Source organism: Megascapheus bottae, chromosome 26, assembly GCF_031878675.1.
Source record: "Megascapheus bottae isolate mThoBot1 chromosome 26, mThoBot2.hap1, whole genome shotgun sequence".
In the NCBI taxonomy this organism is placed as follows: Eukaryota; Metazoa; Chordata; class Mammalia; order Rodentia; family Geomyidae; genus Megascapheus; species Megascapheus bottae.
The window spans coordinates 14,030,070-14,055,286 of NC_143534.1; the positions used below are offsets into that span (position 1 = coordinate 14,030,070).

The window sequence follows — 25,217 nt, forward strand, 5'->3', positions numbered from 1 at the left end:
TTTGGACGAGGCGCGGGGCTTGGGCTGCCTGGATGGAACTGGATCTGCTTTGAAGCCGGCGGCTCGGGATCCCGGCGCCCCGGGAGTCGCCGCGTGCCGACCCCCGGTGGGCGGAGAAGGGATTTGTCCGTGCGGAGTCCAGAGTTTGTGATCCCTGCTTGTGAGTGGTCGTTTCCTCCCCGGCTGTGGCGGTTTGGAGGAGGAAGAAGAGCCGCGGAGGACTGCGCTCTGCTCTGCCTCGCCTTCCCTCGGGTGAAGTCCTAGGGAATTACTATTCTTTTATTTATATATATATTATATATATATTTTACATAAGGCCTCCAGATTCCAACGAGCGACGCCTATCCGCAGAGCCCCGCCAAGCCGTCCCCATCCCCACCGGGGTCCCCCCTCCCCATCCACCCCACCTCCTCTTCTTCCTCCTCCTCCGCCCTCCTCTCTTCCCAGAGCTCCGGACTGGAGGGGCCCCGGAGGGAAAGGAGGTCGCGGCCGCGCCATGGCGAGGTTCCTGAAGGCCGACCTGGCCGCCGCCGGAGTTGTGTTACTTTGTCACTTCTTCACCGACCGCCTCCAGTTCGTCCACGGGGACCCCGGACGGCGAATCGACGGTAAGTCTGGGGACGGACGGTGCGCGCGGCCGAGGACCGCTTTGGCACCCCCCATTTTCCTATGCATCCCCCCTCCCCTCCACGCCCCCTTCGCCTCCTTTGTGCGCCCCGGGGAAAGTTATTGTAATTGTTCTCTGGATAAACTTGAGAAGGGTGCAGGGGGCGCGGGGGGAGCTTCCTTCACCTGGGCGCCAGGGGGTGGCACTGTCACCCCCAAAGTGGCCAGTGGAGGCCACTGGGTAGCTGGCCACCCCGCGCGGTGCCTGTTCATGGTCTCCTAGAAATGAGTGCGTGTAAAGGGAGGTGTGTGTATGTGGGGGGAGCGGCGGGGGTCCGGATGGGCAGGGGGTGGGAAAGGCGGAGGCGGGGGCGCTGTGGACCCCCACCCATTCTTGGTGCCATTGTCCACCCATGGGCCCTGCAAACAGGTCTGGACGTGCCCAGGATCCTCAGAGTGCCCTGACGTTGTGTCCCCCCTCAGTCCCCCAGGATGTCCCCTTCCCGGTGGCCGCTCCTCTCCCAGGTGTGCCGTGGCTAAGTTAAGCGCGGTCCTGGAGCTGGGTAGCCTGCTGCCCAAATCCAGCTCCTGCCCACTGCAAGTTCAGGGCCTGCTTTTGGTGTCTATCCTTCAGGGGGAAAAAAAAAGTGAGGTGGGGGAAACAGGCAGAGACAGACAGGGGCAGGGATTTGTAAACTTCCGTAGACTTCCAGAGCACAAATCACTTGTAGAGGAAAGGAAAATGACAGGACAACTTCGTGGTTAGAGTACTCAGCTATGCTGCGTGTGTGTGTGTGTGTGTGTGTGTGTGTGTGTGTGTGTGTGTGGTTATGAAGCTGAGAACAAAATACAGACTTTCTGGATGTTGATTCTCACTTGTCAATTATAGTTGTCTACATAAATGGGGAAAAAGGTTTTTTTAAGTATGATTTAAAAAATCTGTTGATAATATCATGTTTATTTCTCTGATGCATTTCATTGGTTGTAAACAATTACTTTTACCTCTTCGGAAAATAACTTGCTTTAAAAGATGTCATACTTATTTTAATAGCCATGTTCATTGAATTAATAACTGAAAGAATAATTTCATAATAGGTGTGTGCGCGCCAAATGCAATCTAACCTAATTGCTTTAAAAAAACTTTTTTTTGGCACTGGGAATAAATAATGAATTTGCAGTATAAAAATAAAAGAATGCTCAGCAAATATTCATTTTTTCTGAATATTTTTCATTAATGTTATTTAGGATAGAATCTACAATGCAAACACACACACACACACACACACAATTTGCTACTTCAAGTTTTCAAATTGAGAATGAAATTCATTTCATTCTAAGAATGGCCAGATAATGCAAGTTTTTGCTTTGGAGAAAATTGTCACCATGAATGTACCATTGTTTTGGACAAATTGAATATATCTGGTGGAAATATCTCAGAACTGAGTAAAAAGGAGTAGTTTGAAGTATCTTAGCATTTTGGTAGAGTTTGTTATAAACTAAAATAGCTTTGTTGGTGGACATTTGACTATAGGAAATTTTATGATTAAGTGGTTAACCTACTTGAATAAGGTAACAAGGAAAGTTTATAGTGTCCATTGTAAAACACCTTATTAAAAAGTTCAATACCAAAGAAAAAGTGCAGTGCTCTTGAAATTTGGCATGTAGCTACCAAGATTTTAGTTACAGACCGTTGGGGAAAAGAAACACATCTGATTGGGCCTGGAGTTTGGCCTAGTGGTTAAAGTGCTTGCCTAGCATGCATGAAGACCCGGGTTCGATTCCTTGGTACTACATATAGAAAAAAGCCGGAAGTGGTGCTGAGGCTCAAGTGGTAGAGCTCTAGCCTTGAGAAAGTCCAAGGACAGTGCTCAGGCCCTGAGCTCAAGCACAGGACTGGCCAAAAAAAAAAAAAAAGAAACACATCTGATTTCATAACAAGAACATTTTATTAGGCATTATTTTTGTAAATTCTGTAATTGCTTTTATGGCCACCAGAGGGCAGAGAGACTGATAATTTCTTTATGATGTGTCTGTTCTAGAGACAGCAGTTTATGCTTAGCATATTATTTATAGCATGTAGGTTGATTTTAGTTGTTATTACTCTTGCTGGACATTTTAATTGTTTTTTGATTTGGAGTTAGACAATTGAAATTGATACATTATTAACTTGTAGAGTTTTGTTATGACATTGTCACTAGTGTAAAGTTTCTCTTCATAGAGATTGCAAAAATGTATTATAACAGAAGTTGAATTCCTGAATGTTTTCTGCAAAAAAAAGTCATGTCAAGTTACAGGACAAATGGTTGATTGATTATTTTTATCTACCAATGACTATGGTTTTATATGATAATATATACACAGTATACGGAATGTATTTTTCCTTTAGAGAAATAGTTACACATTTGAGCCTGAGTTGTTCAGTTTGATTTGGAACTTCAATATGGTCTAGAATATCGATATCAGAACTAAGAATTTTCAATTATGGAGGTTTAGAATGATTAGAGTGAGGATTATTTGCCTCCCCTTTTATTAAAATTATGCTTGGTTCTCTGGAATAAATATTACCAGGGCCTATCCCTCCTCAGAGAGATTGCATTTGAATAAAACTTAATAGTGGAGACAGTAGTATTCTCCAAACAGGTTTGTTCCCTGCATAAATAAAATGTTTCTATACTGAGATATAGGAAACGTGTGTTAATATAATTTTGTCTCAGTTTGTTTTTTTCTTTCTGAACGATGGCTCTTATTGCACAAATGTTTTTCAAAAAGGACTGAGATGATCAACAGTGTTGATCTAAAGTCATGAAATCTGAGGTTTTCAGCTGTGTCTCTACCATAGGAAAGTTTGCGTTCCCAGGACTTCAAAACCATGGCCACATGGTCTCAACAGTTTCTTTGTTCTGGAAATCTCTCACCAAGAGATCCCTGAGTGTGAATCACTTGGGAACTCTCCTGACTCTCTGAGTGGTCTTTCCACCCCTGCTCTTCTACTCCAAGTCCTTCTCTGCCCATCCATCCATCCATCCATCTGTCCATCCACATTTTACCCTGTTTAAAGAACTTTATTTCAAGTGACACTTCCTTAGAAGTGGTCCTGCCATACTGGTGCTTTCTTTAAGGCATTTAAAGAACTTGCTTGACTGTCATTGGAGTGTTTTATCTTTCCATTTCTGCATGTGTTTCATGTTCTTTTAGACTGGATGTTTAACTCTTGAAGTCAGGCACTGTGATCGTTTATATCTGAATCAGCTGCAATTATTTTATATAGACAGCCAATAAATTATTGTCAAACTGAAGTGTAGTTCAAGCTAGGCTATTGGCTTGAATGCCGTCTTGGGAGACTTCTTAACAATTCTCACTCTAGAAGTTTATCAAGCAGTAAGATGGAAACGAATAGTCCCCAAATTTTGGCTATATACTTTAAGCCTTCTATTAACAGGCAAAACTTAAAAATAAAAGAAAACAATACAAAACAGCAACAAAAAACCCCTCTCCACCATTTTCCTGTAGTGCTTGGTTCTTAACTACATGTTTACTCTAAATTATCTTAATTTAAAATTTTAAAATACAATGTGGATAGATGATGACGACGACGGCTAGATGGACAGGCAAGCAAAAAATATGTACACACACACACACATATATATGCATCCATCTTCATGTATACCATGCATATGCATATTCATATATATGCAGATGGATGATACACATGCATACACACACGTATACACACACACACACATGCACACACATGGGTGAAGGGGGAGGAATGCCATTTATTTTCAGTAGAGCTGGAAACCACTAAATATTTTTACTTCTTTGTGCAATTTCTTTGGAACTGACCGTGCCATCAGCTCACACTTTAATAACTTCATCTTTTACAGCTTATCCTTTTGGGATTTGTTTCTGTGACTATTGTAAGGAGGTGGATGAGGATGTATGCCATGCATTGCAGAGGAAATTTGGCTTTCTATAATATTTCATATTTCTTCTTTGAACTGATTTGTTTTGTTGCTATCTTCTAGACGTGTGTGTGTGTGTGTGTGTGTGTGTGTGTGTGTGTGTGTGTCTAATGATCAAACCCATGACTTTCCAACTTGTTGCCGTTTAAGTGTTGGTTTGAAATCCTCCTATAAGATGGCATTCCTTCTGGCTTACATTTTGTACTAGTAGCTTCTTTTACCCAATAAACTAAATAAGCTTTCTTCATTGTGCCTGCTTCTGTTAATAGTAGAAAAATGGCCCTTGATTTTTGTCAGGGCCATGGTGAACTTTTCTCCCAATTGTTTTGATTTTGATGATTCTGTTTACTTTTGGTGATCTGAATTCTCCCACACAGTTGATTTGTGCAATCTTCCTTGGATGGATAATTAATGTTATGAACAGGGTGGTCAGCCTGTCTTTTTATATATCTCTTCCTGTTTCAGCAGTTTCTTAGCTTACATTTAGAACTAACATTGAAGGGTCTTTTGGGCTTGTAAATGTTCTACTATAAAAGAGAATCCCTGGGGTAAATCCTGCTAAGATAATATACTTCAAAGATAGAAAAGGGAAAACCATAAATCCCTGTACTAATATCATATGGTCTTAATTACTGTTGCTTTTCAAAAACTCTTTGTATCTGATAGGACAAACTAATTGTCCTTGTTCTTGATCTGGACATAATTCCTTTCTCCTTGTAGAGTCTTTGCTTGGCATATCCATTTTAGAATATATTTCAGGTTTTACTAAAACTTCCTTTGAGCTTTTGACTGAAATCTTTTTTTTGATGTGTATGGGGCGATTATTGTTAAAATTTCAATCTCTAAATAACTGAGAAATTATGTAATTTATTTTCCTACAATAGATAATAGCAAGAACAAGTATCACAACACTTCATAAATGTTATTAATAGTGATTGTGTAGCAGTGACCTTTTTCTGTTGAAACGATATCTCCAGATCAAGCACTGGTGTCATTTCCTAATCACACTGTCAAATGTACCAGATGCCATAGTTGTGGTTGTTAGGAACTGTTCAGGGGACCATAGGTTAATTAAAATGAGCATCTCAACTTAGAGAAGGAATGCTTATTTCTAACTTCTCAGGAACCACCCCAAGGAATGAGTGAACTCCTAACAAAGAATGCATGAATATGATGATATTTATAAGTGTTCCTTGAAGAAACTTACATCTGGTTTCTAGACTTCCAACTGATAGTTTGCTGTATTTTAAGAAATAGCTTGCTGAAAATAGTAAAATCTCTTAATGATAAGAGTTCACCTTCTTGTTTGCCTATTAGCAAATTAATTTCAACACAAGGGGAGATTTTCATTGAAAGAGACTAGACTTGACAAATCGTTATCATTCCAAAGATAAGAATTTATCATTTTATTTAGACAGTAGACATTTGTGATTAGAATTTGAGCTTCACCTCCATATCAGCACAGTTTATATCTGGGTATATCTCTAAGATGCATGCACAGAGATTTGAGTGGTTTTTAATCAGCAGTAATTTGGACAAGCTGGGCAGCCGGTTCTAATTCTTTGTTGTGTAGCCTTCATTATCTTTTTAACATCTGTTGCTCATTTCAGATATTTTTGAAAACAAGCATGATTCAAAGTCATTCTGCAGATGATAATCTCATTGTCTGGACATTGCAAAATAACCCTATACAGGAAATCAAGATTTGTGCAACCTCAGTTTTGCCAAGTTTTTTTTTTTTAGAGAAAAAAATAATAATTAAAAAAAACATTTGTTGAAGAGTCATAGCCAATAAGGAGCTGAGTTATTAGTATTGTGGTATTGCAACTTTTTATGGATTTTCTCTGTCTTTATTTCCATTAACTTCATTCCACTCAGCCATGATTCTGTTCGCTTCTGGTTTACTTCAATAGAACCTGGTTTACTTTTAAAACCCTTGTCCCCCAAATTGTCCTTCTGGGACTCAATCTTCATTCCAAAAATTTTTGTAAAGGATTTTTAGCATTGTATTTATTTATTTTAGTTTCTTTGGATGTACAGTTACATAAGTGAGGCAAAGAGTACATTTTGTTTCGGACACTGTCACCTTTTCCCTCACTTTCTCCCAGTATTTCTTTCCTATATCTTTCCATAAGTTGTGTAGTTCATTTTCCACATTTTAAATCATATTGCAGATCATTTGGCTGTAAATGGCTGTTTGTATTGTGAGAAGTTAGTGACCATCTAAGAAGAGCCCACTTCCTGTCAATGGCTCGAGGTTCAGGAAGCCATCCTTGAAATTTTATTGAATGTTCGATACTGAGTCGAATTTTTTTTTTTCCAGTCCTGGGCTTGAGCTTAGGGCCTGCATGCTGTCCTTGGACTTTCTCAAGGCTAGAGCTCTACCACTTGAGCCTCAGCACCACTTCCGGCTTTTTTGTATGTATGTGGTACCAAGGAATCGAACCCGGGTCTTCGTGCATGCTAGGCAAGCACTTTAACCAGTAGGCCAAACTCCCGGCCCTGAGTCGAATTTTTGTTCATGATTTCTTTGTAACTCTTTGGATATTTTTTTCCAAACTATGCATTATTAATTGTCAATGACAATCCAGATGACAGTTGCCCACACCTATAATTCCAAGCTACTCAGGAGTCCCTTACAGATCATGGTTTGAGGCCAGCCATGACAGAAAAGCTTGCTAGAGTCAGCCTCCAACATAATAAACACAAAACAGGCCTGGAGGTAATAAGTGCAAGGATCTGAGTTCAAACCCCAGTCTCCTTCCCCTACATAAATAATTAAATAGTAACAAAAAGAAATGTATAAACAAGCTAGAGGTTGAGTGACTAATACACAGTAAGAGAAACTATCTCATGTATTTGTGAAGAATTGAGAATCCATTTATACAGGATGCATTTAGGAAGGATCCAGTTACATTACCAGCCATAAAGAAGAAGAAATGTCATCAGTTTTATGAAAACTAATTTTAAATATCTAAGCTTTGTGAAGTTGAATAACATTTAAAAACCACAAATAGATTAGATTTAATCTTCTATAATGATTTATAATGCAGTAACTTGAATTGTCTAATAGAATATTAAAATCAGTTAATTTCTTCTGTACAGAAAATTTCATAATTTTTAAAGGTTCATGGATAAACAGTGAATTACATAAAAATTATACTATGAAGTTGGTATAATCAGCTTTCTAAATATCTTAAGAAAGAAACATTCCTTTTGTTAGACCTTTAAGAAATGTTGAAATTCAGCACTGAAATTCATTGGAATCCACTTTGAGGAAGGTTATAAGTTTAGGTGAGATTTGGTCAGCACCATTCAAGTCCTCAGTTATTTGTTTTTGTTATTTTCTGAGCATATTTCTCTTACCCTTGCCTTTGTTTGTCTTGGAGTATTTTACACAGGTCATCCCATCTTCTGTTAACTGTTATGATATGAACATTGCATGTGTTTATCTGCTCCATGGCACTTCTCTTCTAGTAATCATAGCACCCTTCCTTAAGTAGAAATGTCTTCCTCCTAACTCTAGGTTGTCTTTTTGCTTCTCTTGTTATAGTGACCTACTTTCCCAGGGAACGCCCTATAGCACAGATATTGGGGCCCCCAAATCTTCCAGCCAGCTCCGACTTGCATGCCTGAGGCTGGAATGCCAATGCTTCTCATATTCTCCATGTTCTCTGCCCCCAGGAAAATCCCAGAGCAGTCCTTGGGGTTGAAGAACATTATTCCAATAAAACATTCACTTAAAGAGCACTCAAGGAATTATTATTATTATTATTTTAACAAACTCTTGTAAAATGAGAAAAGGCTCTCAGAAATACTCTCATTTTCTTGGCATGAGCTGAGGACCTGAAACAAAATTCTGCTGTATCATCTACCCTGGAGCAAGAAAGTGATACTTTGACCTGTTAATGAACTTGCTTCTAGAGAAGCAACTCCCTCAGATGACAAATGAACTTCTTAGGAAATACAGAAATGCTACCAGCTACCTGCAGTGGAGTAAGTTTACCCGAAACCGTAAGCAATATATGTGTGAGACATCATGACATCCATCCTAAGATTTCATCCAGGAACAGAAGATCAGACATGCTCAAATAGAAATGAATCCAAGTCTTCTTTTTCTTTTTCTTTTTTTTTTAAACTTTTAAGTAGTTGTACAAAGGAGTTGCCATTCAACAAAGCTGTTCATGCGTACAATGCAAGTTGATGAAGCTAAATCGCTTAAAGTCCTGGATCAAAGGGACAGAATAAAATAGGCAGAATTTGGTAAGGATAGGAGCAAATGAGAATTTAGTAAGAGTGATTTTCCTGAAGGAAAGAGAAAGGGCTCCTATCAGATTTTGGAGCTGTGAAGCTGTGAGGAGGAAGTGGTGACATAAACAACAGTGGAAAACGTTTTCAAAACATGCCATTTGTTTCCAGAGACAGCAGAGAGGGCCTGGCCTTGCTGGCTCATGCCTGTGATCCTAGGTACTCAAAAGACTGAGATCTGGAGGATTGAGGTTCATAGCCAGCTGGGATGGAAAAATCTATGTGATACAATCTCTAACCGGCAAAAAGCAGTGTAACTACAAAATGGTTGTAACATGGAATTATACCTGCATTTGAGAAAAGAAGTATTTCATATAATTTGTTCAGTCACAGGCATTACTTTTTAAATTTGTTACAACCTGAAGGAAATGCAATACTGACTTCATAGTTTATTTACCAATTCAAATTCTAATCTGGGAGGGAAGGTTGTTTTTCCTCTTTGTAATCATTTTTTTTATCTTAGTTCCTCTCGTGAAGGTGGAATTTTATAGTGAATAAAACAGTAGTTGGCACAGATAGCTATTGAGTAAATATTTGTGAAATGAGAAGCTTTAAACCTGTATATTTGAGGGTTAAAGAAAATATTCTTTCATAAAACTTTGAAATTCTTTTCTCTTGAAGTAAAGAGATTTATTTTTTTCCAGTATTTCAAACGTAGTAATTTTGAGTTTTGACCAGAAGTTGAAAGCTCTGATTATTGTCATCTATACTTCAGAGTAGCAGAGAGAGAGAGAGAGAGAGAGAGAGAGAGAGACAGACAGACAGACAGACAGACAGAGATAGAGACAGAGACTGGAGAAGATATCAAAATGATGCAAGTTTGAGATTAAAAATAAAAGTTAAAGTCGTAAGCCCTTGTTATCACTGAGCTATTTTTCAGAATAGATTAAAAGATTGTTTTTTATTAGTAAAGGAGACATTAAACATTATTGTGTCTGACTATTGTGTCCGCTGTATGTGTGTTGTGTGTGTGTATGCTCTCTGTGTGTTGGGGGTTGTGTGTTGTGATGGCAATGGGAAGAAAGTAAAAGACAGGTATGACAAAGCTTAGACTAGGTGCAGATAATTTCACAGTATGTAAGGATATACAATGTGATGGTCAGTTTAGGTTTTCATGAATTATCTGGTTTGTTTGAACTTTGAAATGCTTTGCAATAACCACACCATGCAGCAACAATGAATTAGTTTTTATAAGACATGTAGAAATCCTGAAGTAGAATACAAATGTATATTGGTCTAGCGTCATCCTTCAGCTTGTAACTGAACTTGTTGGGTCATTTATCATTGTTTGTCTGTTCAAATTGCTTTGCTACATGCTTCTACATAAATCAGAAACACAGGCCTCTCATTTTGCTTAGGTTATTTCTTATTCATTTTAGAGTCTGTCTAAATAATATTTAACTTGTCTAAATATCGCAAGAAGTCAGTTGCAAAAAACAAGTTAGTTATGCTTCAATTAATTACTTAATGCATTTTTTTCTGAAAGAACCATATTCTGAATAGTGGCTTGTATTGTAGAATAGATTATTTAATGCTTTACCTACATGAGAAATGATAGATTTTGGTATTTTCTGTATCATTTGTTATCTTCATCTCTGTAGTATTTCCACATATAGGATAAGTGGAATTAGGTGTTTTTAAGCCCTAGTAAAAAAGAGTAATCAGTTTGTTATAGTGCTTTTGCTTTACGGGGTTGTTGAAATTGTGTTGAAAATGTGAGCTCAATGAATTTGAGCCAACTCTTTCCATTTGAGTAGATCTTATCTAGATGCATTGAAGCAGAGGCGTTAGGATTGTGAATATTTTAGGATTTTGAAAGATTTGCAGCTTTATAGTATGAAACCAAAGTCTTACTGCAAGCTCATGTGTGCTTCATACATGTGTTAGAATATACCATGTGTGATTTTAGGTAGTATTTTGAATAATTGTGTGCTTAAATCATTATCTTGGAGGAGCTTTCCATTTGGGTTATCATGTCAGCACTCAAAACAATTTTCTGGTTTTGGGACAGTTTTAGATTTCTGATATTTGAATTAGGAATTCTTAATTTATGTAATTCTTAATTTATTTATCATTCATAAGCAGAGCTCTGGGAAGGAATCGACTCATCCAGGAGTTCGCAGACAGTGATTGCTTGGTATATGGTACCAATATTCAAATTTGATCTTTGGTGCTGTGTCAGAGTCAACTATGTGGTGGTTAACATCTAAGCAATGCCAATTGTTTGTATAAATACATGTTTTAGATCATAAGTCAATTAATTTACTTCCTTCTTCATATGCTTAAGTGAATTTATTTAATATGCTGTGTGTTGGTATGATAATTAGTATAGTAGTATAATATACTTTGTACAATAATAATAGCTTATACCATTGTGTTCTCTTCTTTCCTTTTCATTATTACATTATCATTATCCTTTTTTCATTATTCTTATTCTTAATATAGTTTTTAACTGACACAAGACTAAAGACTAAAAACTCAAGGTTTTAAAGTATAGGTAAATAACCAGCACCTCAATAAAATGTAAAACTTTAGAGCTGGAGGATTCCCAGGATTATGGTGCCCAAAGCTCATTTTTATAACATTCAATCTCAAAACATTCATGTATTCTGGAGATCTCATCACTAGACATGTGGTGACAAGATAAGAGCCAGAACATTCTTTCCATCAAGCTATTAACATAAAATGTGGCTCGATAAGTAAGCAATTGACTGTCTCAAAAGAGAATACATTGAATAGTAAATCTTGATACTGTAATGTAATAGAAGTTTATTAATACACTGTGTATATTGTATTATGCATTAAGCATTCATGTGCATTTAATTCCTCTTTCATTTGTAGAGTTATCACGTAAAGGATCTTCTAATTTTCCTGAGAAATATTGGAAATAAATTATTACAGGAGGGTAAAGACATAGACTGTTATTATTGCAGTTGAATTTGATGAGAAGCCTATATAATGGATATATAAATTTTGGTGAAGCATTGAACATGACTGATTAGATATGTACTATTCATGTCATTGCTATTATCAAAGAACTGATTATGAAAGTGAAACAGATGTCAGAAAGCAATTACACTAAGAACAACATGATTACTGCTGCCAACTTAATTTTAAGAACCTGCCGAGAATCTTTATGAAAGGACTATATCCCTTAGTGATACAGAGTAGAAACTGGTCAGTGTCCTGTACTCATTACAATTTACAAGAAAAATGACATTCCAGCATCTCTGATTCGATGGTGCACGTATTATCCACTTTCAGATCTTTCTAAATCTAACTTCATTCTCAAGGTTATTTACTAATTAGGCAATCCTGGGGTGGTGAATGCAATTCAATGGCATTTCTGAGCTTTTCTTTTTTTCCATATATTTCTTATTGTACTTAATAGAAGGGTTACATTATATTCACCAGATAGAAAGTGCATTACTTCACAAACATTGATACCCTTTCTCATGTCATGGTCCCCATTTCCTTCCCTCCTGCCCACCGCTCATCTTGATTTCCCCCCTTCCCTATCCAATTTCAAATAACCAAATACGCATATATACAATATACCAAATAACAATGTGAAATATTGTAATAATATGAGATAACCAAGAGATGGCAAAAGAGACGAGAGATAACATAGTATATTAAGGACAACAATCACTCATTATGTGGCTTTTGTTTCTATATCTTGAAGGTCCTTCTTACATTTAGCATCATATTATATGGCCTTATGTATCTAGATTTTGTTCTATTGTAAATCTCTGCTAGGAGAGCCCAAGGTTTCTACTGATTATGACAAATGAGGGAAACCATTGAGCCTTATGTTCCTTTGAGTCTGGCTTACTTCACTTAATATGATTTTTTCTAAGTCTTTCCATTTCCTTACAAATGGGGGCAATATTCTTTCTGAAAACAGCGTAGAATTCCATTGTGTATAAATACCACATCTTGTTGATCCACTCATCAACTGAAGGGCATCTGGGTTGTTTCCATATCTTTGCTATGGTAAATAGTGCTGCAATGAGCATCATTGTGCTAGTGGATTTAGTATGTCCTTGTTTCTGGACGATTGGGTAAATGCCAAGTAGTGGAATTGCTGGGTCATAGGGGAGCCTTATGTTTAGTATTTTGAGGAATTGCTATACTGCTTTCCACAGTGGTTGAACAAATTTGCACTCCCCCCGCCCCCTCATGATTCATACATATTTAGTTGAATCTTTGCAATAAAAAATAAGTGCATATTTAGTCTTAATTATTCTTGTTTAATTAGAGGCATCACATTTCTTTCTTTTTTATTAAACTAAATTACAATGTTTCTGTTTTAATATGTGATCTTTTCTCTTATTCCTTTCAAGTTGTAGAAGCAATCCTACTAGTATATTTTAGTAAATAAGAAACAATGGGCAAAACAGAAGCCCTATCAACCACTCCTGAGACATATTCATTTGATTAAATGTGACTTTTGTGTGTGCATGTGTGTGTATGTGCTGGTCCTGGGCCTTGAACTTAGGGCCTGAGTACTATCTTGAACAATTGAGCTCAGGGATAGCACTCTACCACTTTGAGACATAGCTACATTTCTGGCTTTTTGTGGTTAACTGGAGATAAGAGTATCATGAGCTTTGAGCATTTGACTAGCCTGTTTTTCACATGTACAAAGTCAGAGCATAATGAACTGCTTTAATAAATAACACTCCTACATTTCAACAAAGAGGTTATTATTTACTAGAGTCTATTTATCCAATAAATTTATTATGTGTAGAACCTTATGAATTCTGGATATTAGAACCAGGAATCTAGCCCTGATTTGTTTTCCTCCAACATTGGCAAAATCAATTGCACAAGAAAATGTCTTTTGGCCACTCATTTCTTATAAGTGCGATGCTGGTAAAGCAGGATTTTTTTTTGCCTCTGCTATTTCCGGACTTTGCAAATAGTCCCTTACAGTAGTTTTCAGTATCTCAACAGGTGTGCCAAGCATACAGGTTTTATGAGTGTGCAGACAAATGAAAATAAATGAGCAGGAATTTTTTTCCTACGACTTTGAGAAAGTAATTATGGTGACTTCTTGTCAGGTGAAATGTTAAAACCAAGCTGTGCAGGGTAGGAAAAAATTTATTGCAAGCAGGAGGCAAAATATATGATTAAGGCTGTGCCAAGAGAAGACCAGGTGTTGGTTGGGACCAGCTAGGGCTCTTTCTCTTTGTTGTGTCAATCACAGAGCAAGACCCTGGCAGTAAACATTTCTGCCCAGGAAGTCACATTCTATCAAAGGTGATCGAAATAGTAGGGCTGCCTCTATGGAGGCCATTTACTGAAATCCTTCAAGTCAGTTCTCCTTAGTATTATTTGCAAAATACCCGTGCCAGAAAACAATCACAAACTGCATTAGATTTTATGAGTCCAACCTCTCAGTTCTGGATTTGTACCTCAATTGTAGCTATGGTAACAACCCTAAAGAATAAATATAGATTTAATGCTGGTGCCAAAGGTGAGTCATTTGGATCTGGGCATGGTAGGAGAGATACTTTTTTAGGGGAGGAGGAGGAGAAAATAATTATAATAAATGAACATTAATTATCACCTTAATTCCTGATTCTTGATTTTTCTTGATTCTATTTTTTTAACAGAAAAGATGACTGAAGACAGAAAATGAGTGTTAATAAGTTCCATGTCACCACCACACATACCTGAGATGATTAGCTTATAAACAGGAAGGTTTATTTTAGTTTTCACTTCGGAAGTTGACAATGTGTGGTTAGTTGGCACCATTTTCTAGACCTGTGATGGGACACTCATCCTGGTAGAACAAAACTACTTTGTAACAGGAAGCAAAAGAGAGTGTGTGAAAAATAGATCTAGTTCCACAGTCCAGCTTGAGAACACATCACCAATAACCTAAATACCTCCCGTAGGCCTCATATCTTAAAGATTCCATCACGTGTTACCTAGAACCAATTCTTTGCCTTCCCACCAGGGAAGGGTAATCAGGGTTCCAACTATAATTTTACTTTATCGCTACAATCTTAGTCAACACTACAAAATTATTTTGAAACTTAAAAAATTAAGATTCATCATGTGAAAATTAAAAAGAAATCCCTATTAATATGCCACATGTTTTTAATAAAGATTTTAATTCACTATGACTGTCAGATGCCCAGGCATTTGTTGAAACAGGGATTTGTAGAATTTATAACAGATAGTTTGCAATCTACTTTTATGTATAGCTTGTAAATGAAAAAAAAATAGCTTCTTTATTTTAAAAGAAACATTTGCTGTGCTAGGGAACTAAGATAACAAAAAAGAATACAAAAGCACATTTTCTATATGATAGTTTTATTGACATATATTTTAAATTAGCAGGTACATATAGATAGGTATTCCTTTTCCGTTTCTCTCTCCCATGTAGACAACACCCACACATACACCCACACATCACACAGACGGATGGCCGATTTCTAAAATGCAAATCCCATTCTACAAAGTGAATTAATATAATATGTGATGTCTCATTCCAGTGGATGAGCTGAGTTGTTATGAAGTAAAAAGAAAATAAAAAGCAGTCTGCACTTCATGGTAGGAGACAGAGCAGATTAAATAAATTGCAGTACAGATTTTCAAAATTTCCTCCTAAAGGGAAATTTACTTTGCAGGTGTTGTGGGCACCGGATAGAGCCTGAATGCATCAATCTTCTGCAGTATTAATATAGTTCTCTCAGATGCATTCCCTCGCTCTCTAAATTAGTTTCAAGTAATTTGATAGGCCTAAGATAGTAGTCTTACCCTATTGCCACCCCATTCTAGCAGCTTTCATCGATATATTTTACAACCTCTAATAGAGCAGGGGTTAGGAGGATTATTCAGTTTAATGCTAACTTCACTGCCTGGCCTCATTCCTCATTCACATAATTGTTCTACTTGTCACTTTGCTGGTATTGCATACATTAGAAACTTTCCTCCTTACCTGGATAAAAATGGCACGTGCTAGGATGATAGGTTTTTACACACACACACACACACACACACACACACACACACACACACACACACACACACAATTTGAATCAGAAAAAAGTATGTATTTTCCTCACAATTATCTTTAGTACTTAACGCTAATAGTTCCTTTATTAAAAGTTTCCCTCTGAAATATCATCAGAAGTCAGCTGAGTTGTTCAGAGATGATATGTTCTGAAAATTAAGAACCTCTACTCTTTTTATGGGTTATTATAATTAAAAAGCAAAATACAAAGCAAATTTACCAAAAAGATTAATAAACTCACTCGTGTTTAATCATGAAAGACCCCTTTAATCTATTTCTACATGACCACCACTAACACACACCATACTGAGAAAGTCTAAAGCAAATAATGTGCATTTGAATTGCCATCTGTTAAATTCTTTATAAGAGCCATCAAAGTATGCATTTTAAATAAAATGTCTTGTATTCTACACTCCTGGAAAGACATGAATCCTAATGCATTTTCCAGTAGTTGAGAAGAAAGCAAATTGTGTCTCACTCAGAATTCTCAAAAGAAAATCCCTAGACCAAAAACTAAATGAAAGATGGGTTTTCCTTGAAGCTTCTACTCCTTTGTTGTTGGCTCTCACAGAAAGGTATCTTCTCAACACAAAGCATATCCTCCAAGCCATCAAATTATTTTCACAAACACTTGTTGAGTACTTAAAGTATTAAAACCATTCAGATTGTGAACCCCAAAGGATGAAGAATAAGACCTACCTCTTGTTGCTATATTAAAACAAACCATTAGACAATCAATTATTGAGCAAAGCAATTTGGATATTGGCAATACTTATAAATAATGATATCCTCACAGTGCACATTGGTGAGGATGATAATCGTTTTCAGGAAAGATAAAGACCAAAAGATTGTTTCTCTCTTGATTCATGTCACTATCCATAAGACTAGGACTTTTCATCCTATCTAATACATGTTTATTTATTTGACCTACATTAAAGAATTAGTAGCTGAGTGTGTTGGATCGGCCCAGTTATCACACGTGGGAGGCAGGAATAGGAAAAGCCAATGAAGCAAAAATGTGAGACCTTATGTGAAAACCAAACTAGAGCAAAATTGGCTGGGGGTATGGGTCAAGTGGTAAAACACCTGCCTAATAAGTATAAGGCCCTGAGTTCAAACTCCAATACCATAAAAAATCTAGTTCTTTATATTTCTGGTGTCTCAAAACTGTTTTCATACTTCTAACTGGTATTTGGCAGCCCCATTGTTCAGACTTGGCTGAATACGCACAGCTGGTGACTATGGAAGAGATTCTGTAATGGACAGCTTTCTCCTGAAGTAGCCTAATATTTAAACTTAGAGTTGTGCGTGAAGTTTGAATCAGGCTAATGAAAAAGTGAATCTCAAGGTCCTTTTCCTTAAAGTATGGTCCAAGAATTCATAGCAGCAGCTTTTCTTAGGAGAGCTTTGGCAAAATGTAGAAATCCCAATAATTCCAATCACTCAGAATCTGCTTTGTAAAAAGTTTTGCTCTGTACAAAGGTTTGAAGTGGCTGGGCAGTGGTTCCTAACACTAAACTACTGAGGAGATTGGGATCCGAAGATCAAAGTCTGAAGCCAATCTGGTAAGAAAGTCCATGTGTTTTCTCCAATTAGCCAGCAAAAAGCTAGGCGTGGAGTTGTGGCCCAAGTGATAGAGCACCAGCCTGAGTGAAAAAGCTAAAGAACAGCATCCAGTTTAAGCTCCAATACTGGCATAAAAATGTTTGCTGGCATTAGATGTTATCATTTAGAAATGAAATGTGCCCAAGTCATTGGAACACATGCACCTATGTGAACGATATTGTAGAATTCTTTTGTCCTGCAGATAATGAAAACCTATGTTCCTACTGAGCAATATGTTATTTTTGACTAGGCTACAGTCAAGACCCTTGTGAAGTGAGATTACCAGGGATTTATCATGAAGCAAAAAGAACTATGCTTGTTTAAACTTCTTTGACCTTTTCCTGATATACCAAGTTTCAAATGCACCCATGTTCTTATGCATTATAGTAAAGAAAGCTACATAGCCCATGCCCATCTAATTTTGCATACATGCACTAATCATAGTAATTTGAAATTTGGACATAATACCAAAGAAGCCATTTATGTTATTACTCTGAAATGTGTTCTTTCAACTGATCAATAATGACAATAGAGGATATGCATAACAATAAATAGATACATAAATAAATAAAACCAGGCTCTAGGGATGGACAGTTTCCTTTGTCCCAGGATTTATTACTTGAAACTGTGGGACTGACAGTGCATGATGTCGTATTTTTGTTCTTAGTCGTTCATTAGAAGCAATGCTGTTTATTCTTACATTATTTATTAGTAATTAGGAAAAATGTGCCTATGACTTTCTCTTGACTAATAATAAGATATGCTATTAGGTTTTAGTGCTTTCCTGAAACACCTTTCCCTTCCAATCTTTTCCCTTGCACTAGTTTGTCTTTATTCATTGTGTTTGGAACACTGAGATTGAGGCACATTTTTGCAGTTGCTTTGTGGAATGAACCATGTACTGAAAAACAAGAGCAAAGGCAATGGGAAAAATGAAGAATGGAGATGTTTACTGAATTGAAGGCTGGGTTACAAGCTGACTTCAAAGAGGTTGTATGATGTGACAGTATCTTGGGACTCGTTTTTATCCAGTTCAGTTTACTTTCCACATTTTGCATCTCTTTGGTTCAGTTGCTCCCACACGGCTTGAACTTCCTGAACTTACTCTGACTCTCTTGGCAGTCTTTGCACAAACCAGTGCCTTCATGGTTTGGTTGGGTCAGAACTGTGCACTGTAGATGCTAGGAAACACATTGTGGTGGGGCAGTGGAATCCACACATAACCCTAGGCCCAACCCATGGCAGGCAGAATCTGTCTGTGATAAGAAGTAACTAAGTGTAAAACCCATGCTAGTGGATCATGCCTGTAATTCTAGCTACTTAGGAAGCTGAGCTCTGTGGTTTGAAGCCAGCCAAAGCATGAAAGCCTGTGAGACTCTGATCTCCAATAAATTACTCAGAAAAGGCTGAAAATGGTGCTGTGGCTCCAGTGGTAGAGTGCCAGCCTTGAGCACAAAGAGGCTCAGGAACAGCTCTAGCTCTAGACCTTGAGTTCAAGTCCCAGAACCAGCAAAAGAATACAACTAACAAAAATAGCCAGGCATTTAGAATGCAGTCAAGAATTCAATGTATTTTCTACAAAATTAAGAAAATTAAGGGGAAGGGGAAGGTTGGGTGGAATAAGGAGAAACGACGAAAGGGGTAATATCACACAAGATTCCTTGATTTCATAAACAGCTTTATTGTAATATAATTCTTTTGTCCAATTACTTAGAGATAATTCAAATACGATTAAAATACTGATAATAATAAAAAAAGAATTAGCCAAGCCTACTTCATCATCTGCACAGTGCCACACGCCACCACCTTCCTGGACCAAGCACCACCCTCTAACAAGCCAAGAGGCTGAGAAACCGGAGAGAAGGCTGTGATGGGCTTAGCAGTTCTTGGGGTGGGTGAGGGGGTATCCTTGTAAACTGTGTTTAGTGTTGTCTCTACATAATTGGCTGAAATGATAGCATCTGAAAAAGAAAACCGCTGTGTATGTTTCCACAAAAATCAAACCACCATTTGCTGCAAGTAGACAAAAGGCCTCCATGTGTTGTTTGTGATAGAGATTAGTAGTTTTCAACACAGTAGAACTATGTCTCCCAGGAGACATATGGCAATATCTGGAGACCTTTTGGCTGGCTCCAGGGTGAGGGGTATTTCTGGTATGTAGTGAGTAGAGGCTAAGGCTGGGGATTTGTATCCTAAAACACACAGGGTGGCCCTCCATTTCCATGGCTTCATTTTCCAACCCCAAACTCCTTGGCTGAGAAATGTGGATGTAGACAATGTGGAGGGAGCCACTGGCGCACAGCTTCTCTTTGAGTTTTGTGGATCAATTTTGTTTTGCTATGAGTATTTTCAATAATAATGAAGATGCATCTGAGTTAGTCAATGTCAGGGATTTTTACAACAGCATAGAATTGACCTAGTTCATGCCATAGGTATTTGTTGATTATAATTTTGGATCTACTGCAGTAGAGGTGACTATTTCTGATTGGAGAAATACATAAGTAGATGAAGTATATGAATAATTAAAACCCAAATATTATGTTTTTAATTTTATTTATCTGTGTTAGTACAATAGACTATTATGTTCATTAAAGTCTTATATCAAATTCCCAGCAACTATTGGCTTTTGAAGTTCTTGGTTGTTTTCTACTTTTTCCTCTTTAATGTGCATATATGTGTATGTATGTAGACATATGAATGCAAATCTGTACATATATGTATTCATGCTTATCATCAGGCTTGAACTCAGGACCTCATACTCTCAGATTTTTCTCCTCATAGCTAATGCTTTACCACTTGAGCCATTCCTCCAGTCCAGTTTTTTCTGGTTAATATAGACTCTCAGATTGAGCTGATACCAAATTGTGATCTTCATATCTCAGTCTCCTGTGTAGTTAGGATTACAGGTATGAACCACCAATACTCAGTGTTTTTATTTTTAAAAACAAATAAACAAGTCTAAGCCCTGCTTCTGCTTTTCATGGTTCTATAATGTTAAGAAAATTAGTTGAACTTTTCCAAACTTATATTTCTTTTTTCTTTTTACTTTTTTGAACCATTTTTGGGGGCTTGAACTCAAGGCCTAGGCACTGTCCTTGAGCTTTTATGCTCAAGGCTAATGCTATACCACCACTATGGCTACAGCTCCACTTCTGAATTAGTTTTATTTTTTTGTAGTTAATTGGAAAAGTCTCATAGACTTTCCGGCCAGGGCAGGCTTTGATCCACTATCCTCAAATTTTATTGTCCTGAGTAGCTGGTATTATATTTTCACTTTCAGTATATTTCATTTAGTATCTTTAGAGTATCATGCTCTGGTGATGAGGATAAAAAAACAATTACTGACATCATTTGCTCAGTATAAATCATCAAGGAAACATTATTTATTTATGATAAGTTAATAATGTGATGTCAGGCATTGACTTACGTACTTTACATAGATCATTTCCCTAAACTTACATATAAATCATTAATGGCTTAATTTACAACTGAGAGTTCTATGTAGTTATGTAAAAATATATAGGATCATGAAATTTAGTTTCTGTTATGGCTAATTTATTCATAGTAATAATATGTACATAACTATTCATAACTTAGTGAAGAATTATTGCATACCATGCATTAATATATACATGATATAGATAATTTCATTGAACTTCATACAAAGTTATAAATGACTTAATTTACAGTTGAGGGTTCTATATTATACGAAATTCAAGTTACTTTTTCTAAGCAGCACAACCAGCAAGTTAAGGGTTTGGTTGAGATTCTCTAGAATAACAAATCATGTTATTTTCTGTTTCACCATTCCCCTATATAATTAGCATCATGAACTGCCAACTAGAAATCTGGATGTGATCAATTTAAGGGATCAGAAAATTCATCCTTTTGTTTCTAACTTAAGATATGAAGTAATCTTCCATGTCTGTGTTTTTTGACTACTGTTTTTTTGGTGCTCCTAGAATTTGAACTCAGAGTCTCACGCCTATTAGACAACTATTCTATCACTAAGTCCCACATTCAGCCCTGTGTCCATACTTTTTCATTAAATCTCATTGATTTATTAATGATTCCTTTGCAGCCTTTGCATGATTTTTGGAAATGGTACAGCTATTCATAGGAACACACACACACACATACACACACACACACACACACACACACATTTTGCTTGTGAGAAATCTTAAACCTCCATGTCGGTAGGAGGTATTCTGGCTTCATTCATCACCAACATTGCCTCCACCTCATGCCAAACACCAACAGGATAAGTAATGGGCTCAGTTAACTCTGTGTGCAATGTGCTGCCTGTAAATTGCTTGTTGCTGTGCCTCTGAACTGAACTCAGCCCTCAGTGTGCTTCTGTGTTAAGGGCGTTGGGTCAAAGACATCCATATGCATACATACTGTTGGATTCTGAGCTTTGTTTTTTTGATCATTTATCTCTTGCAGTACACAGGTTTGCTTCTTTCAGTCCAGATCAACTTGCTTCCTTCCTAAGCTTTGTCTCTCCAGCCATGATGTACTTGTTTCGGCCTCTTAATTATCTCAGTCATCAAGTCACCTTTTCCTTTTCATTTCATTCACTCCATTCTCAACCTTTCTTACATGACCTGAGTTGATCTAGTACAGTGTCTTCTTTCCTATTCCTCATTCTTCCTCCCACTCTTCCCCCTCCCCCCCACTCGGGCACAGTAAGTACCCTTTCTGCCTGTCTCTTCTATTTTGCAATTTTTGAACTCATCTTTCAAGCATCAATGCAAATGTCCATTTTTTTTACCTTTCCCTGCACTCCTCCACGCTTCAGTTAGAGAAAGAGCACATGTCTTTAACCTTTCCAAATTCTAAGATAATTAGCTTCATGCTAATATCTGCACTAGACTCTGAACTTGATGGCAGGTACTCATCCTTCCTTACTCACATGCAAGTTCTATGGAGAGCCCTCTTTCACACAGTGTATATGCTATCTGTAGGTTCCTTGTATTGATTCCTAAGTGACGTTTAGTTTAGACTCTCAGCAAATGCCAGCATTATCTCTTAAATTCTAAATAAAGGGGTTCTATTACAAAGTGAAATTTAATGATATTCAAACTGATATATAAGGGATGAGCCCAGTGCTGGTAGCTCATGTCTATAATCCCAGCCCCTCAGGAAGCTGACATCTGAGGATATTGGTTTAGGGCCAGTCCATGCAGGAAAGCCCGTGAGATTCTTATCTCCAATTAACCACCAGAAAACTGGATCACTGTGGTTCAAAGTGATTGAGCAGTAGCCATGAACCAAAAAGTTCAGGGAGAGAGGGAGAGAGAGGGAGAGAGAGGGAGAGAGAGGGCGAGAGAGAGAGGGAGAGAGAGAGGGAGAGAGGGGGGGGAGGAGATACATAGTAAAGTTATTTTAAAATGTCTGCTTCTAAATAGAACTGACAACAGAAAACATTAGCAATGAAAATACATAATGTGGAATGTAGTGACTGTAGCTATACATGGCTTGAATTAAGCAAATTCAACTAACGTTGTGTTTTGTTTCTTCTGTGCGACATACTCTTACTCTGTGGCATGGCTGAACTATGTAGCCCTGGAGGGCCTTGAACTCCCAATACTCCTGCCTCAGCTTCCTAAGTCCTGGAATTACAAGAATGTGCCACCATGTGTGCTTTAACTGGTGACATTAATTAGTTGTACTTTCCAAAGCTGGTAGCTATTTTTGTGAGTAGTATTTATATAGATTCTATTGCCCTTTTGCTCAGAGGTGGTGCTTTTGTGTAAAATGTGAAAAGATGTGACTGATCCTAGCACAGAAGCAAAGGTTTTATATAACTATTATTGATTTAGACAAGTAAGATATATTTATAATACATTAAAATACATCTAAAATATATTTATGACTGGGCACCTGTGGCTCACCCCTATCTATAACCCTAGCTACTATGAAGACTGAGATCTGAGCACTGCCGTTTGAAACTAGCCCAGGAGGGAAAAGTCCATGAGACTCTTACTTCCAATAGCCATAGAAAAGCTGGAAATAGAGACCAAAGAAAAGCCAGGAGTGGAGCTCAGGTATTAGAACATTAGTCTTGAGAAAAAGAATGGCAAAGACTGTCCCAAGCCCTGAGTTTAAGCCACGGGGCTGGCGTGCACGCACACACACACACACACACACACAGCCCTAATATTGATTTATTCTATTTCACTAACTGTACCACCATATTTTAGGGCCCCCTTTCTAGAGAACTAATGTGTCTTTCCAATCATGGAATGGAACTTTTAAAGCTATGAGTCAAAATAAACTTTCCTTCTCTATAAGTTGAGTATTTTAGGTATTTGTTATAGTCACTGAAAGCTAAAGAATCCAGCAATAAAAGAGCTCCTTTTCTCTTTGTTTTGTGTCTTTAAGTCTTGAAAGTCTGAATCAGCTCATTAATCAGGAATGAAAGAGTTTGCTGGCTTTATGCATTGCCATTAAAAGGATTTAAAATGCCTAACCTACAAAATGCTTCCTCTACAGCAACTTATTTTTCTTTTCTTTGTTTACCAAGCATTCCAATCAGACAATGAGGCAAACTGTGTAGGATCTTTTTCCTTGATGCCAAGGATTAGCTAGGCTTCTTCTGACGGTAGGTTGTATCCTGTGCTTTTTAATGTCATTAGTCCCTGAGGTTTTGATCTCTTGTTCATTTAGAAACCTAGAGTAAGGATGGAAGCTGTAGGGGTCTCTAACTCTATTAAATTCTGCTTTAAGGTATAGCAGAATTGGGTTGCGAAATGCTCCGGATACTCTATTTCTTATCAACCTTTATTCTGGTTTTCTTTTTAAATAGAACCTGAACAAAGTAACAACTGGGAATTTTACCCTTCTGCTTTTATTTTCTCAGGATGGAGGAGACAGTTTTGATAGATGAGATCTGAAAAGTGAACTCACCTCACTTACATTCCAGTCATCGGGTCATATTTCAATTTTTAACGATACCTGAGTTGCTAAGGCTGTGAATGTGTTCTGCTATTACCTTTGAGCCTGTTTTTTTTTTTAATCCAGTATTTTTGTTTGTTTGTTTGTTTTAAGTAACCCTTAGTTCTTGGGTAGATGTTTGTGCAAAAGTTGTATTGACAAAGATATCTATGCAGATCCTGATTCAAAACAATATTTGCTTCTGGGAATTTTTCCAAAGCAGCTGTCAGTTGAAATTGCATTACAGGAGTGCTTGCAGGGTCTGGTACAGGACATGGAAAGTCCTGCATATGCCACTAAGAAACTGACAGTTGTGCTGTTGAGAAAGTATAGTTTGTGGTATGAGGAGCAGTGTGACAGACAGGAAACCTAGGTAAATAAGAGCCCTAATAGGGAATCTCAGACCCCACCTGGAGATGTGTCACCATTTCTTGTGTGTAAGCTACCTTGCACAGATGACTCCAAGAATAGGATTTATATTTAAGTCATTGCTCAGATCCAGAAAGATACTGTTCATGCATGCCTTGGGTTTGTTCAGTATTGTTTACATGTTTTGTTATTTCTCTCTAATGAGGACTGCTTCTTTTAACTTTAAAAGCATGAACTAGTAAAGTCCAATGTTTTTTTTGTAGCTCTATTTTAAAAATCAATGATCATTTAAAAATTCAGTTCAGCACTTGTTTGTTAAACATGACTTTTGAAATACAATGTGTAAAACTCAATGTTAATAAAGTCTTTAAAAAATTCAGTTCAGGTTAGTAACC

General features: G+C 37.4%; 1 protein-coding gene across 1 annotated transcript in view; it reads left to right on the forward strand.

Moving 5' to 3' along the window:
- Window positions 1-200: 200 nt before the first annotated feature.
- Plxdc2 (plexin domain containing 2) overlaps window positions 201-25,217 on the forward strand; it is a 302,801-nt gene continuing 277,784 nt past the window's right edge. Inside the window, exon 1 of the mRNA XM_090318997.1 lies at window positions 201-608. Coding sequence (XP_090175123.1) covers window positions 497-608 — 112 coding nt within the window. The 5' untranslated portion in view covers window positions 201-496. The remainder of the gene's footprint in view (window positions 609-25,217) is intronic.